Below are 16,642 nucleotides of genomic sequence, written 5' to 3'. Positions count from 1 at the left end.
AAGGCACAAACATAACACGTGACAGGCAGGTGAAAGGGTTGCGGCCCGAACACTTCTGACCAATAGCCGAAGGCTCATGGCGAAAAGGAGTCGAATCAGAAATAAATATTTTTCTTTCGTTCGGCCCAATCATGCACAATCAGTGTGTTCACGTCATATCAGATAGAGAGGTATCGCGGTTTTCGTGACATCGCGTGGCAGACAGGCGAAGTGGGAGTGGTTCAAAAAACGTTTTGACCAATAGCGGAGGGCTGATTGCAGAATTGGAGTAAAAAAGTTTGCAATAGCTTTACGTTATAGCGCCCCTGCACAACGATCGCGCTCCTGCGCTCACTGTATTGATAGCACCGGAGGCTTTGATACACAATTTCACCACTGCGCTATAACACGCTTGCTGTTCTCATCATATTTTTCACCTCGGAACTTCTCTTTTCTTTCCGAAATGCAAAATGGTGCTTCGGGGGCCACAGTTGGGCGTTGTAACGATAACTAATATAGAAAATACATCGCTGCTTTAGATATTAACAAAAGAAGACATCCGATTGCGCTTCCAGCAATTAAACAAGAGGTGGAACTAGTTACTTGTGTAACGGTATTTCAAGTTGATATTCATGTACCTGAAAGTTTGTGAAATTAGATTTCTTTGAGCGTACTGCAGAAACGTCTGAGGCAAACATCGTACGTATAAAGAGCCAAATTTCACACCTGTAATGAAAAAAAAACAGCGTTTGATATATATAATAGGTGTATGCGGTACTCTTATTACATGCATATTTTGTTATTTTTGCATACATCACGTTGGTGTCTGGGAAAAAAGTTTTCGCCAGTTTGTAAAAGTATGTAATGTGTTCTACTGACATCCTATTATTATGTATATTGCTTGAATTTGTTAGACTAAGGTATTTTCTTTGTACTTCACGTCATAACAGCCATGCGCGACCCATAAAATTGGTTTTGTGAGTTCTCCAATGGAATTAAATTTTTTTTAGTTGCACTGAATGTAAGGTACGCATGCCCCCTCGGAAATTAGGCAACACACGCATTCGTGCCTGCAATCACATAAACTTACGTACATGTTTTAATATTACACGATTCTTATCAGCGAATACTGTTTGAATATTGCGCAGTTAAACTTTTTCGGATACTGATACCACCTGGATTACTGCCAGCTTTGTAACGAAGTGGTATCTAAAACTATAAACTTTAATTCACCTATTCTCTTATGGGACAGCAGGTCGTTCTGTTTGTTCGTACTCAAAAGCGAATTGCAGTCCCACCTGCTACTTCTTCACCGGGGGAAATTCCGAAAAGCATTCAAGTTTTTCCAGAGTTCAGTGTGCCTCCAAGCAACAACATTTACTAACAGCGTCGAGCTGCTTACGAGTAAAAAATACAAAATTGAGAGAGAAAGAGAGAGAGCGCGAGAAATATGACATATTTGTTTTAATAATCAAGCTTAGGAAAGGCATCCCTATTCCAAAATGCCTTGTGCTCAGGCCGCCTCTTGGGCACTAGATCGTGAGCAGCTGAAGCTGATCTTCGAGGTTGGAGCTTGTAATATTTTGTGCGACTCTTATAGAAAAATGCTTCGGGTAAACCTTGGCGTGAATCAAAGTTAGCTCAGTACGTGGCTCAGTAAATTTCCACAACGCAATGAGTAAATCGGAAAAGAAATCCTTCGGCTCATTGTAACAATAACTGTTGGCCAAATCCACGTCAGAGTGGTAGCTCTCATTAGAATTCTTTACACAGATTTTAAGGACAGCGTTTTGCTGGCTGTATGTTCCAGAATAAATTTCGGAGCCAGAAATACGCGGTGAGTCTTGGACACCACCCATAAGACACCTGGGGCGGAATGTTATAACCATTCGGAAGGCGAACCGTCCACTTCATATCAACTGATTGGTGAAAATTTCGATTACCTCAGAAGCCGTCAGAGACAGTGGTGTGGCGCCGCAACTTCTCAATATGTAACCCATCTGACAATCACTTTCAAAGCGAACCCATCGTTGGCCAAGAGCTAAAGCGATAAACAGGTAGTCCGCTTTGGGCTCCGTTGTTGTGGCTTGGTTGTTGGCTTGCAACCGTGGCCGCGCGTACCGGTCGTGCGAGCCCGGAGACACGCGGGCACATGGCATATGCCCCATGGCACAAATCGTGAAGCCAACAGTCGCTTGCGATGCAACGTGCTGGTCTTAGGCTTCAAAACGGTGCCTTATACCAGTACACAGAACACCATTAAGCTACCTGATTGATCCCATTATTGCCCTTTCGTCCACGTCAACATCTGACGAGCATTTTATGATGGTGCAAATGCTGGGCACTTCAGGGACTACAAACTTACGACCGTGGAACTTACGTCCGCTCTGTTGACGCATTTATTCTATGGACCCATATTGAAACCAGTGGCCTCTGCAAGAAGGTTCTGCACCACTGTATCCTACATCCGTACACCGTAATACAACAAGCTTCTCTGAATTACCGCACTGCCCTGGTGCATTGTGTGGACGACCACCTTTGCCGCAATACTGAGGTTGCCGAGGTATCCCACCTCAAGCAGTTTTCTCGTCGCTCACTTAGATGCAAATAATTTAGACAAATGCTAGCATTGATTCGGCCATATCTGCAACCTTGAATTGGTATCTGATGCAGTTATTGTGAATGTCGTTTTGATAAAACGCCGTCTAATAAAGGTCCAACCAGAAATTTTGTTTGGGCAATGGGCGATTTGTTGTAACATTATCACGGTTAAAGAGCTCAAAGCGTAGTGAAGAATTGGCCTGACTAACATTCAAAAGGACAATACTGAGGACCCTAATGTGCAGCTCAGACGTCCGATCAAAAATATCACTATGTCCCCCCTTCCTCTCCCAAGGACAGAAGCTGCGAGACAGCATCGCATTCAAGCAAGCAAACACGTTAGCTGAGTAGAATACTGCACACACAAGCCACACCAGATAGCAGGGACTAAGCCTTTCGCTACAGCTGAGAGCTCCAGCCAGAGTGAACCGATGCGAACTATTTCTTTTGTTTCGCCTGTAGCTGGGAGTAACGTTCACGTAAGCTCATTACACTATAAGCTGCGGCTTCGAGGAGAGCATTGACCACCTATGGTGCCACTGTCCTGAATTTGAAACAATAAGGCAATATATGTCCATGCATTCAGAAAACTAGATGGAAGCCCACTGAGTGAACAGGCAATGCTGGAACAATGTCCCCACCCATCACCGGCTTAGAAGCCAGTGAAACAACTTTTGTGCTTTCTGAGAAATACTCGTTTATGCGAGTTCTTTCAACTAGCTAGCCCTGTCAGTGCACGTGCCTCACATTGACCGCATTCCTTTCTCTCGTCTTTATATATTATTTCTTCTCTCTTGCCCCAGCGTAGGGTAGCCAACCCAGCGGTTAAGCAAGTCTTAACTATCGTCTTCACTTATTAACATCGCTTCTTTCGTTCTATATCTATCTATCTATCTATATATATATATATATATATATATATATATATATATATATATATATATATATATATATATATATTTGTCTGTCTCGTGCTTGTGCGTGTAAGTTAGCATAATTTTGCCGTGGTCTGTACGCGTACGCCCTTCGGCAGAACACATGCTGTTGGAATTCATGTTACCATGTACCGAGTACCAGAGCACCGATGACTCCAACTGAACACCATTGTGGTGTTGAGTTGGCTCTTGAGCTCAGAAAAATATTACTGCAACGTAGGAAAGCACTGTGAGGAACTTACGAAGCATGAAATTTCGGATCATGATTTCTTGAAAAAAAAAAGAGACTGTCGACCTAGATGCATGCGGCCGCACCGTGACACCACTGGGTCAATGGCTACGCCCTAAATTCCGCGCTCACCGAAGATCCCACACTCACCGAAATGGGCAGCAGACGACAGACGCCTCTCAATTTATAAGTTTCCCGCTGAGTTCAAGCGAAAGTCCCCGAATTTCCGTGTTTGGCTTCGTGCAGTTAACTGTAGAGGGCTTGGTACCGTAAGCAACGCTTGCAAAGGTTCGGCCGTAATCGTATAGTCTAGCTAAACGGACTTTCTTACCTTATTTACTAAAATTACAGCTGTACTGCTAACCATGATAGTTGTGAATGTCAGCGGGACGTCTATGTGTAGAGATGAGATGCTTTGTGAGCCTACACAATCAACATCAAAGGCAACACCTGTGGCACATGTCGCGTCACCATTATCTACCATAGTTGGTTTATGGCCTCGGAGTATACCATGCATGCGTGTTTGCCTGCAATGACTGCATAACTCCTTTGTTCAAGCAGTTCACACCCGAATTAGTTGGCCTTCAGCTCAGGCCCACCATTCTCTGCGAGATATCCCATAAGGCTTCGGCATCTTGCGGTTTTCCAGGCGCAAACGACGGCTTGCAGTCGGAGAACATTTTGCCGCTGACTCCTTCCACGTCCTCCGACACGGCCAGATGCACAGATGTCTGCGCGCCGTCACTGACGCTCTGCGGCAAAAAAGTGCACGTGTCCTGTTAATTTGTGCTCTTTCTACAAAGAGCAAGTAGGAGAGCACTTACGCAACCTACCAAATGCGTAATTCACCGGGCTCACCTTTTTTGTTATAACATGCAGAATTAACAAACAACTCATTGAAAGTTCGAGAGCTCTGCTGACATGCGATCAAGGGCTAGCGTGTGTAGACTTAATGAGCCAGTCGAAAGGGACCAGGCAAAAACATAGCACAGTGGGGCAATGGAAACAGAAAAAAAAAACAATTACATTGACCTCGCAGCATCGTGCTTGCGTTACCTTATGACCGCACGAGCTGCGACTGTGAGCAAATTAATTTAACCTAATTTTGGGCTTTTGGGCGCCATAACCAGGATTTGGTTATGAGGCAGGCCGTAGTGTGCGACCCCGAATTTATTTCGACCACCAGTGGGACTTTGCCGTGCGCCTAACGTACAAGACATGGGCATTTGACTACAGTGGAAATGCGGCCGCCAACACCGCGATTTGCTCCCTCGACATCGCACTTAGCCGATGTCGCTAGGACACCGTAGCCTCTAGGACACCACGGAGCTTAAGAAGAGCCGGCTTACCATACGTGAGACTGTTGACAGTTGACTCGGTCTAAACACTTGTTAATTGTAAAAAAATAAATTATGGGGTTTTACGCGCCAAAACCACTTTCTGATTATGAGGCACGCCGTAGTGGAGGACTCCGGAAATTTTGACCACCTGGGGTTCTTTAACGTGCACCTAAATCTAAGTACACGGGTGTTTTCGCATTTGGCCCCCATCGAAATGCAGCTGCCGCGGCTGGGATTCGATCCCGCGACCTCGCGCTCAGCAGCCCAACACCATAGCCACTGAGCAACCACGGCGGGTCACTTATTAATTCTAAGCGACATCCATCTAAATATACATAACACAATATTTCCCAACATGGTTTGTTCTCCAGGACGCACTGTGTGGTACATATCAGTCCTAAGTTATTCGAATCGCGATTTTATTCATTTGTGTAAAGTAGTAGTGCATATATGGAGTGTACGTCGCTGGAAGTATCTTTTCAAGCAAACCACGACGACGTACTACGTCCAACTTTGCAAATTTCAGGAGCTAAGAAAAGCGCGTAATAGGCATATTGTGCATTTTTAACTGGTCAGAAATGTTATATTGTATGCATAATTTCGTATTTGAAGCCCTCAGAATTTTGCAGAAGCAGATCAGACAGCAATTCACATATAACTTATGCATGAACACTATACACAATGTGTAGCTCTCATTTACCAAGAAACATTTCTATACAATCGATATATACGTAGCATAGTACAGAAACATTGTTTTACAGCTGCCTGTAAACATTTTATCAAGAGAGGTCTCTCAATAAGTGTGGTAAGTATTGCCGAAGTACCTCGGCGAGAGTTATTGGTGCCTGGAAAAAATCTTTGGGTTATATTTGATGCCATATAAGTAATTTTTCTCTGCGTCGGAAACAAAAAAGAACCAACAACTTCTTCAAGTAAAGCACAGAAACATATAATATGCTATGTGCACGCCTTAAAATAAAAATTGGCAGTTACTTTAGCCCAAGCCAAGTAGGGGGAAGGCGAAAGCCTGCGCGCTCACGACACATCCATTAAATTTCTTGATATTTTTATTCGAATGCGTTGATCCTTTTTATTACTTGTTTCCCTCACTAGATGTCGTTAGTTAGAGTGACCTAGCTAAAGTGACCTAAAGTAACTCTGCATTATCCATATTCGCCCTAATTAACACCAAAGAAAATCAGTTCGAGTGCCTTAATTAACTCGATATTAATTAACTGTAGCTTTATGGCATAATTAGGTGCACAGACGTGCCAGCAATGTGGAACAAACGACAACTAACGTGCGAGCATTTATATGGGCACTGATTTTCTATACCTCAGAGCGCGACCTTGAAACATAGAGACATATGATATGAATTCACATTTTCTTGCATGAAAAACCGGGTTTCGTTTTCGCGACAAATATCAAATGAGTATCAAATAGAAGTGGTGCGTCGGTGACATTTATATTCTGCTTTGAATAACAACTTCATGTCCTATTAAGACCGTGAACAAAAGCCATTTCTTATTTTTAGATGGCTCTCGCAGCACCTCGGAAATACAAATGGCATGATAAATATTACCTTATCTGTTTAATCACACCATTTTGCGTCGTCTTCACTGAACGGCATGACCATTTCATCGCAGTGTTATCGATGCCGCATAAGGAGCATTCTCAGGTACATAGGAGGGACCGTTTGTCTTTCAAATGTTTGAATTTGTTGTCGGTGTACAAAACCAGCGTGTGTGCACTCGTATAAATCCCAAAGCAAAAAAAAAAAACAAGGAGCAAAAGCAATAAAAAGCATTTTTGGCGTAATGATTATATACATCTACTGCCACGCTAACGGAGAGATCGCGAGAGGGAGTGCATGTGTGACGCGTGGGCGCGATCCACAGCAGGCCCCGCAGACAGACCTCCGCTCATTCAGTGCTTTGTTTCCATATGTTGTATCGGCGGACGTGGTCGCCACGTGCCTCATCGATGTTGTCACCGGTGAACAGACGATGGCGCGCTACTCTGGCGCCATCCCGTAGCAATCATGACCTCAGAGCACGGCTTGCGCGGCAATACGATTTTCTTCTCCCAATTTCGCCATACCTTCCTCCTCCCCTTTTCTCCTCGCGGTCTCTTCGTTATTGCTGTCTTGTAATTTTTGATGTGCTCCGTGTTCGCTCTTTCATCGTTCCCTTGCTTGTTTGCTCAGTTACGCCGAGGGCACCGAGGGACGCCGACGCTCAACGCAGAAATGGGTGCCTAAGAGCTGCGCTCTAAAACAATTGCAACACTCTCTACCGAAGGATCCACCATCATTCTTTTTTTTTTTTGACCATCATGAATGCAGAAAAAAATCAAATCCACTCAACTCATTGAAGGGGGAGGACCAGCGCAGCTTATATATGGCGATAAATGCGTTGATAATAATTAGGTTTATTGAAAATAAAAGACATGCACCACTCTTATTTCGTTTTCTTACAGTATTTGTTTTAATAAATTGCATACTCAATGCTCCTAATTTTTTTTCATTTTAACCTCATTTTATGTTTTTTTTATATTTTTATTTAGTCAGCAAGGTGACTATCCCTTTATGATCGCTATGATATATGGCGCGTGCCTCTGCGGCAACACTGGAAAGGCTGTTTCCCAATGTTTGGTCAGTACACGACCAATGACGCGTCGTGAGCACACTGATGTTTGTGTAATCATGAATTCCAAACCCTTCCAAGAGAAACGCCACGAACCACTTTCCGTCTGGCCGAAACGCGTTTCGGTTGGAGTCATCCACAATTACGATGGAAGCGGAGTCGGCAGGGGTGATGCACCCAAAGGTGCAAAAGCTTGGCGTTTTCGGCACGGTCTTCGTAAGTATTACGTGCCGCTCGCCATCATCGCATAAATCCCAGCTTCTGCTCACCACGGTATTCTTCGTAGGCGCGCTGTTCTTCCGCAGTCCTCACCGCACGATCGCCTACTCATTGCACGGGTGGAAGAGAAATGATATAAGGCTCGGCTGCTCATATTGCGAGCACGAACGGGCCGATATGGCCCATGTGCTTTGGGAATGCCAACGCCATGAGGAAGAAGGACAAGGAGGAAGGAAGAAGACAACATCAGGACCCTCTGAAGCGGGGCGCCTCAGTGAGAGATGGCAAGCCGCCCTCCTGAGCGAGGCACCCGAAGATCAGGAGTGGACCGTCCAGCGGGCCAGGGCCGTTGCCGAGGATCTCGAAAGATTTTCCTCGGGCGATGGACCCCTGGCAGCCTAGCCCCGGGCACCAGCATCAATAACCGTTCGACAAATAAAGTTTATTCCTATCCTATCCTATCCTAATGTTACAAGGTTTGCGTATAGAGTCCGAGACGTCAAACCGCAATCCATCCTAAACAGTGTCTATTCCGGTTTTCCTTTTTTAGTACGATATTTTTATCACATACGTTTTATCACTTTTCGCGAATAAACGCAGCTGAGGCATACCCGGCGATACGCTTGTGCTTGATGCTTTAACAATTTTAGCTTTGTGGTGTCCGCCATCTTTTTTGCCTATGGACACAAACCTCCATAACCTAGCGTAGAATAGTTCCACTGTAAAAATCCGTGAAAATGCATATGATGATGACGCTCGCGGTAATGCGATTCGCACTCCAGCAATGCAGCGACAAACTATAATACTTCAGAAGAAAACTTTATTTGGAATCCGTAGTGGTCATTCTGATATTTAGACTTCGTCGGCAATATCTGACATCCTATGTATTCGGGAACATTCCGCTTTGTTGTGACACTCGCTTGCCCAGGCCAACCAAGTCTATGACCTCAAGAAAATGATGGTATGACGACGATGCCTTATTGCACTGAAATGAAGAAAGAAGGACGTTCGTTCGTAAGACCAACATATTATGACGATGGCGGCATAACGACGCGATACGACTATTCTAATACAATGCAGATGATGTAACAACGATGACATGAAGCCAATTGGTTGACTACGAATCTGTGACAATGATGCGGTGATGACGATTGTATGACGATCATTGCATGACGACAGCGATATGCCTTAGAATGCACGACGACGACTGTATGACGAGAAAACCATGATGCCTACATATCAGTGGCATAGACATGGTTTAAAGCAACAAGATTATGATGGAATCACGAATAATTGATGATGTCAGTGAAACGCTGACGCGGTAGGACGTCGACGTAATCATGACATTAGATAGCGATTCTCAAATGATGACCTTGTTGCGATGACAGCCTGACGACGGGGTGTGAAGAAAATGGAATGACACCAGCTACATGACAGAAATGGCGTCACAGACGATGTGACGACATTTAGATGGCAAAGAAAAATGATCACAAACGGATGACTACGACTGCTTCACGTTCCCGAGCACATGCCTAGTAGCCCAAACAAGAAGATAGCATGGCTAACTGCCCGGGAATATTGTCACGTTGTAGTGACGGAGAAGAGCAGGGTTGCGAAAACTGTCAATCACAAAACTATTTATTGGGTTAACGTGTGCCCACATAACAAAATCACACTCAAAGCATGACAATAGCGGCAAGCACAGTAGGTGATCGTCGAAATTTCATCAATGGGTCAAGCACGTCTGCATTCATACATGAGCCGGAGAAGAGTCCAGCGTGTCCACTGGTGTCCGCGTGTCTTCTAGCAAATGTTGCACAATTGGTGTCGTGCATACAATCAGATTACACAAGGTTCGATGACAACAAAGTATACAACAATAAATAACATGCGCGAACGTTGCGATGCATGCAGGCGCGTCCTCTGCCGAGCGATATGGTTTAGTATTTGTTAGCCGGTGAAAAGTGGCCACCGTAGAAATGTAGACACGTACAATTACCAGTTCCCCCTTCTTAAAAACCGTCTGGAGGCTAGAAACAAAAGAGAGAAAGAAAGACAGATAGAAAGAATACATAAGAATGTAGTAAAGAATACACACAAAGAGCCAAAGTTCCGAAGTTCGTCACCATGCGCATAAAAGTTTAAGATGCACCACCTGGGAGACTACAGGCCATGGGCGATACTGCTGTGATTGCGTAAAGATGTCTGGCACAATCTCATGTCGGATGATCTTGCGGGGTCCCAAATAGCATCGCAAAAGTTCCTCAATAAACCTTTGTTGAACTATGGGGATCGATACAAAATCATGGTCGTCATACTGGTATTGCACGCAGCGCCGTCGAAGATTGTATTGTCGGCTGTCGGCTCTTTTCTGGCTCTTGATGCGCAGGTGGGCCAGTTGTCCTGCATCTTCAGCGCGTGGCAGATAGGCGGCGTCGTCGAGATTCTCTTGGTTGGTAACGTGCGGCAGCATAGCGTCGACAGTGTACTCGTGTTGCTTGCTTAAACAAGCTTGAACGGACGGCTCTGCATTGTTTCTTGTACTACCAGGTTATATACGAATGTTAAGTATGAAAAGACGGTGTACTACGTCTTCTGCTCGACGACGACCTACATCGCTAACATGTCTGCGAGCGCCTTGTTAAGACGTTCAATTCATCTGCGACATGTAGGCAATTGTCCTCCGGTGACCTGTCCGGCTATATTGCAGGATGGAATAACTTCCGTTGTGAAAGTCGTTCCTCTGTCGGTAAAGAGGACTACTGGCCCGCCTTGTCGTTGCAGGATGATCTTGACCAAGAATTTCGCTACTTGCGGCACACTGCCTTTGGGTAGGACTTTCGTTTCGGCGAAGCGGGTAAGGCAGTCCGTGGCCAAGCCGAACCATTTTTTTCGAACTGTCACGTAGGAAAGGGCCCTAACAAGTCCATCCCAATTAGTTCAAACAATCTACAAGGAGGCTCGATCAGATGTAGCAATCCTGCTTGCCTTGTCGCTGGTATCTTGCGTCGCTAGAAGTTTCGGCACGTCTTGATGTAATCGGCGACTTCGGCCTTCAAGCGTGGGAAGTAATACTGATCCATTCCTCGCGAGCGTACGGGAAAATCCGAGAATTCTTGCCATTAGGTCATCATGAGGGGCGTAGAGAACATCCAGCCGCAGTTCTGAAGGCACAAACAAAAGGTAGTTGGTGCGGACTGGCAATACACTTTTCTTTACAAGGGCATAGTTTTGCAACGTAAACGAAGAGAATCCGCGCTTAAATATCCTTAGGACAAAGTCCACCTTCTTTTCCAAGAACACAAGGCTTCTTAGCTCCGAGTGTACTTGAGACTTTTCGGCGAAGTTGACGGCGCATATTGTACCTAGAGAACAGTTGCCATCCTGGACGTCTTGCGGGGGGTAAAAAGGGACGCAATACAGCCAGCCAGCATAGGAGTATTTTCGTTCGTACTTGAATATAACGATGATGTCGAATGCTTGCGTTCGGATGCTGTGCCGTGTTCTGCGTCCTGAAGCGTTCTTTATATTGTCCAACCAACACAGAGCGTGATGCTCGCTTACGACATTGAACAGAATGCCACATATCTAAGGGTGAAATTTCCTGGTAGGCCAAATTAGGGCAAGACAGTCGTTGTTCGTCGTTGAATAATTGCATTGCGCTTACGACATCGACTTACTAGCGCCAGACATGACCATTTTAAATCCGGGATTTCTCTCCACTAAGACAGCGCCGAAGCCAACACTGCTTGCTTCGGTGTCGATTTCGGTGTCGGGGTCTTTGTCGAAGTGGGCGAGTACTAGTGGTGATTGCAGGTGTTAATTCCTAAAATGCTTCGACGAGCCATGTTTCCCACTTAACTTTGACATCGGATTTAGTAAGAAAAGTCAAAGGTGCGGTGATGCGGGAGGAGTTCATGGCAAACCACCTATATAGCAGGCACACAGACTAAGAAACCTGCGGACTGCCTTCTTTTCCAGGGGCTGCGGAAAGTTTGCAATGGCAGCTGTTTTCAGCTGATCAGAAATGACTCCCGACTTGCTGATGACGTGGCTCATGAGAAAAGTATAGCCTAAAGTTCGACAGAAACTCGTTAGGCGAAGGTTACACACTGTTAAATAAACCAGTGCTGGACTAAGGTTGAAAAAGAAGTAAAAGAAATAATTACATTTCGAAATTCGAGCGGTTCCCTTGTTCACAATGAAGATGAGCGCAACCGGGGGCTATTATTCATGTATTAGTTGGCGCAACCTGCTCATGTATATCTCCGGGAGATTAGCCTGTGTCCAGTTAATCGCATTTCTAGTAGTTCAAATATGAAAATATAATGAGGTTAGTCTTGAAGATAGGCACATCTCTGTCGCGGTTATACTCACGGCATCCGAATCGATGGTCTGGTTAGTAATCATGTGATGTTCCACCAAGGCGTTCAAACTTGCATTTCCTTTCCTGACATTGTTCTTGTTCGGCTGAATCCTTCTTTGAAAACACTCCGTTTCGCCTGTCTAGGGTGCGGCCAGAGCTGACAAAAATAGCTAAATCACGATTTTTCTTTCTACGCGTAGTAAATACAGTAGGCACAAGTGAGTTATAGCAGGATAGATTCGTAAGAATAATAGAGGCCAAGAGATATGCGATGCGTTGAAGGTGGAGCCGCATACGAGTCCTCTAGTGTGGCTTACCAAATCAGATCGTAGTATTGCCAAGTCAAACATTAGAATTTATTTTAAAGCAGATCAGATTGCGCGAAAAAAATTACAAATACCTAGAATGAATGAAATATGTGGTATTCAAAACGATAGGCTTTAGAGACATAAAACAAACTAGGTAATTTGCATGAATTAAAGCAATAATCATTCATCTTTTTTCTCCTCTAAATTTTACGTGGTCGAAATTCTTTAGGAAATAGATTATCACACACCAGCACGCATAAAATGGTACTCATCAATCGGAAATTCCTAATGTGAAAGAGCAAGCATACGTTAAAAAAAAAAATAGATCTGACCTTGCCAAATAAACGAATGACGAAGCCAACTGTCCTTGCGTAGAAGTCGGTAGCTTGGTCCGCAAAATCCGACTTAACACATCCTGGATGCAAGCAGTTCGCCGTCACACCTGCACCAAAAATGGTAAACCTGTTCAGTACGAACCGCATTGATGGCACTCTAAGGGCAGTTTTCTTCCCGCCTATCCAACTATCGAACTTTCCCACCAAAAAAGTGGTCCGATCCCGAAGCTAGTGGTATCTAACACAGTATGTGCCACTACGTACTGTGCAGCTGTTCCGTGAACATCTTTGAAACCAAACTTGCTATGTGTCAGTGGGTATGTGGCCCTCTTCAAATAGCCGCTTCAGCGCCAACTGTGTATGCGCCACTGCGTATACGTGAACTTCACGGCGGCGCAGCGAACAAGTGCTGCGTGTCCAAAGTGAAGCGCGATAGAGCAGCACGGCTGTTGTACGCACCTAATACATGACGAGTTTCAACCATTACCATGCAGGGATAGTCATTACGGATACTTTTTGCGCGAATACTCCTTATTCTATCTTAAATTATGGTGCATTATTCGACAAAAACACGACTTGATTGAGGGATGCTGCAGCGGTAGACTCTGAAATAATTTGGACCACCAGGGGTTCTAAAGGGCACTCAAATCTAAGCTGACTGGTGTTTCGCATTTCCGCCTCTGAATACGGCTGCCGTGGCCGCGATTTGATGCCGCGACCTCGTTCTTGGCAGCGAAACACCATAGCCGCTAAGCAACCACGGTCGGTCCGAGTACTTCGAAAATGAGCTTTACTTCTACATTTGAAGCGCTACAATGAAACCACTGATCTGCCCAGTGCGTTTGATATTTTGCGTACTAGATGCGCCACTGGTGAACCTTAAAAATTATGTTACTATTTCCTTTATATATGGTCGGCATATTGACGAATGAGTCTACTTTTTCAGAACGATGCTATGGCGCGTCAAGTGTCGGGGTCCCCTTTGATTCTCTAACGACCAATAGAGCGTCCTTCCTTTTAAGTTTTCTAACGTTCACAATAATTTCCGTACGTCAGTGTTTTTGCAACCGTAGGAATGAAGCAACCATCAGCTGAAACGATTCGCTCACATATTACGTATTTACATCATAGACGGCCAGGTGGAAAAGAGGGCTACTGTAGGGAGACGAAGTAGCGTAAGGGGGTGCCGAGCACTTAGCTGAGCTAAAACCCCTTGATAATTTGAAAGTAGCGACACTCTCCTCCTCACGGCGCTTTCCTCCTCGATTCTCCTCGCCCGCCGGTTGCGCACGGCGCGCTTTTCCTCCTGGGCTCCCGCGGACGGGCCGCAGGATTCTATGGAGGCGTGTTATTTTGGGCCAGTTCCGCGCCACAGTGGGGTTGAAAATTTTGAGAAATGCTAATAACCGCGTCGATAATGCTGGAGGCAACATTTATGAGGAGGTTGGTTTTTTCTTAAAGCCGTATGAACGGGGAATACCGATGTAAAGGGAGCTTTGAGGCGAGTTCCATAATCCAGACAATTTTTCTGCCACATGATCAGATGCTTTACTTCGTGCGTCTGATCTAGTATTGCTTGTGACACATCCCTTTGTGTGTCGCTTATTAAGCGAAAGCCTTAGACCTCTGTTTCAAGGTCCCGTTGTGAGCTACAGAAAATATCACGTGACCGAAGGAAGGCGGGAACGAACCAAACTGTGCAGCCGCGTATAAGAGATGATTTATGATTAGCAAAGTAATGATTGATTAGTGAATGAATTAAGATGAATTCGGGTGTATTAAGGAGGATTAAGGTGGATTAAAGAAGATGAAGGTGCGTTGAGGTGCATTAGGGACGATTGTAGTGGATTAGGGTGAATTAAAGTGCATGAAGAAGGATAAGGGTAGATTAAGAAGGATTAAGGTGCATTAAGGAGGATTATGGTGGGCTAGGATGAATTAAAGTGAATGAAGGAGGATTGGGGTGGACTATGGTAGATGTATATAAATTCGTGTGGATAAAGGTGAATTAAGTACGATTATAGTGGATTAGGGTGGATTAAAGTGAGTGAGGAAGCATTAGGGTTGATTATAAGGAGGATTAAAGTGCATTAAGGAGGGTTAGAGTAGATTAAGGTCGATGAAGGGGGATTAGGGTGCATTAAGGAGGACTTTCGTGGATTATGGTGGATTAAAGTGAATGAAGGAGGATTAAGGTCGATGAATGTGAATTCGGTGGATTAATATGCATTAGGAAGATTATGGTAGACTAATTGGTCTTAAAACTCAATGAAACCTAATTCACCTGAGTCCACCCTAATCCACCTCAATGCTCCTTCATCCATCTTAATACTCCCAATCCACCTTAATACAACCTAATCAACCTACATTGCCCCTAGTGCACCTTAGCCAACCCTATATGGTCTTAATCCTCCTGTATCAACCATAATCCATCATAATCCGCCTTAGTCCTCCTTTATCCACCTTAATCCTTAATAATGCACCTTAATCCAGCTTAGGGCTCCTTAATAGTCTCAAACTACCTTAATACACCCTAATCCACCTCTATCAAACCTAATCTAGCTCCATGGTCCCTGTTCCACCTTAATCTACCCTAATCCATCCCAATCGGTTTTAATCCTTCTTTATCGACCATATTCAACTTAATCCTCAATAATCGACCTTAGTCTTCCTTTATCCACCTTAATCCCCCCTACTCCTAGTTCATGTACCCTAATCCACCCTAATCGGCCTTAATACCCTTTCATCAACCCTTCACCTTAATTCACCATAATCCACCTTAATCCTCCTCCACCCATCTTAATCTTTATTCATGCATCTTAGTCCTTTAGTGCACTCTAATCCATCTTAATCTTCAATACACTGTAATCAACCTTATTCCTCCCTAACCCACCTTATGTCAATCACTAATGATTCATTAATCAACTTGGGTAATCATTCTCTTATACAGGGGTGGACATGCTTTGGGTCACCTCTGGCCTTCCTTGGGTGACGTGACACTTCCAGTTCACAACGCGACCTTGAAACATAGAGATCTGAAGGCTTTCGCCCTAAAACCTAAAAAAAACTTAATGTTGACTAGCTAACGCTCATCACCTGCAATACCACGGGTATATTTGCCACAAACTTTTTTCAGGGCGCAAAGCAGAATGTATAATGCTGCACTTCCGACTGAATAACAACAGTTAGCGACGTGGAGGTGATGGATCCGCCCCGAAATGTTAAGTCTACTGAGGATAACCGCAACAAAAACGCTGGTGAGCAAGCCGGAAGAATGAAAAAAAAAATGCTGCATTACGGGATGCTTTCCTGCGAGCTATAAGAAAGATGCCTCAGCTCGCAAACAACGCTGTTCTTTGTCGGAACAAAGTTCTTTCGGCCAATGTCATGCAGTCACTGCTTCCTGCGCAAGCCGTCACACTTTCCTTGTGGCATCATAAAAACGACATAACCATCTTCAGGCTTCTTGCTGCAGGTATATGCGTAACAGCCCGGCATAGCGCTAGCACATAGAGCAGGGAACACAGCGTACAACGTTCGCTACGCCGAGCTAAAGTGCTGAGCCGGCCGTGCTCTGGAGGAAAATGGCGCGAATGAAAAAGAAAAACACAAGCAAAACTCACGATTTCCAAGGGCAACGGCAGGGAGACCAATCGTCATGCAGAAAAACGGGGGCAAAACTGGT

At 44.7% G+C, this 16,642-nt stretch overlaps 1 protein-coding gene across 1 annotated transcript in view; it reads right to left on the bottom strand.

The window, feature by feature from the left end:
• Nucleotides 1–4,277: 4,277 nt before the first annotated feature.
• LOC126526355 (retinol dehydrogenase 13-like) overlaps nucleotides 4,278–16,642 on the bottom strand; it is a 35,941-nt gene continuing 23,576 nt past the window's right edge. The window contains exons 6-7 of the mRNA XM_072289677.1: nucleotides 12,955–13,064; nucleotides 4,278–4,496 (exon numbers count right to left, since the gene is read on the bottom strand). Coding sequence (XP_072145778.1) covers nucleotides 4,329–4,496; nucleotides 12,955–13,064 — 278 coding nt within the window. The 3' untranslated portion in view covers nucleotides 4,278–4,328. The remainder of the gene's footprint in view (nucleotides 4,497–12,954; nucleotides 13,065–16,642) is intronic.

Source organism: Dermacentor andersoni, chromosome 8 (assembly GCF_023375885.2).
Source record: "Dermacentor andersoni chromosome 8, qqDerAnde1_hic_scaffold, whole genome shotgun sequence".
In the NCBI taxonomy this organism is placed as follows: domain Eukaryota; kingdom Metazoa; phylum Arthropoda; class Arachnida; order Ixodida; family Ixodidae; genus Dermacentor; species Dermacentor andersoni.
This window is presented reverse-complemented; position numbering and strand designations above follow the sequence as displayed.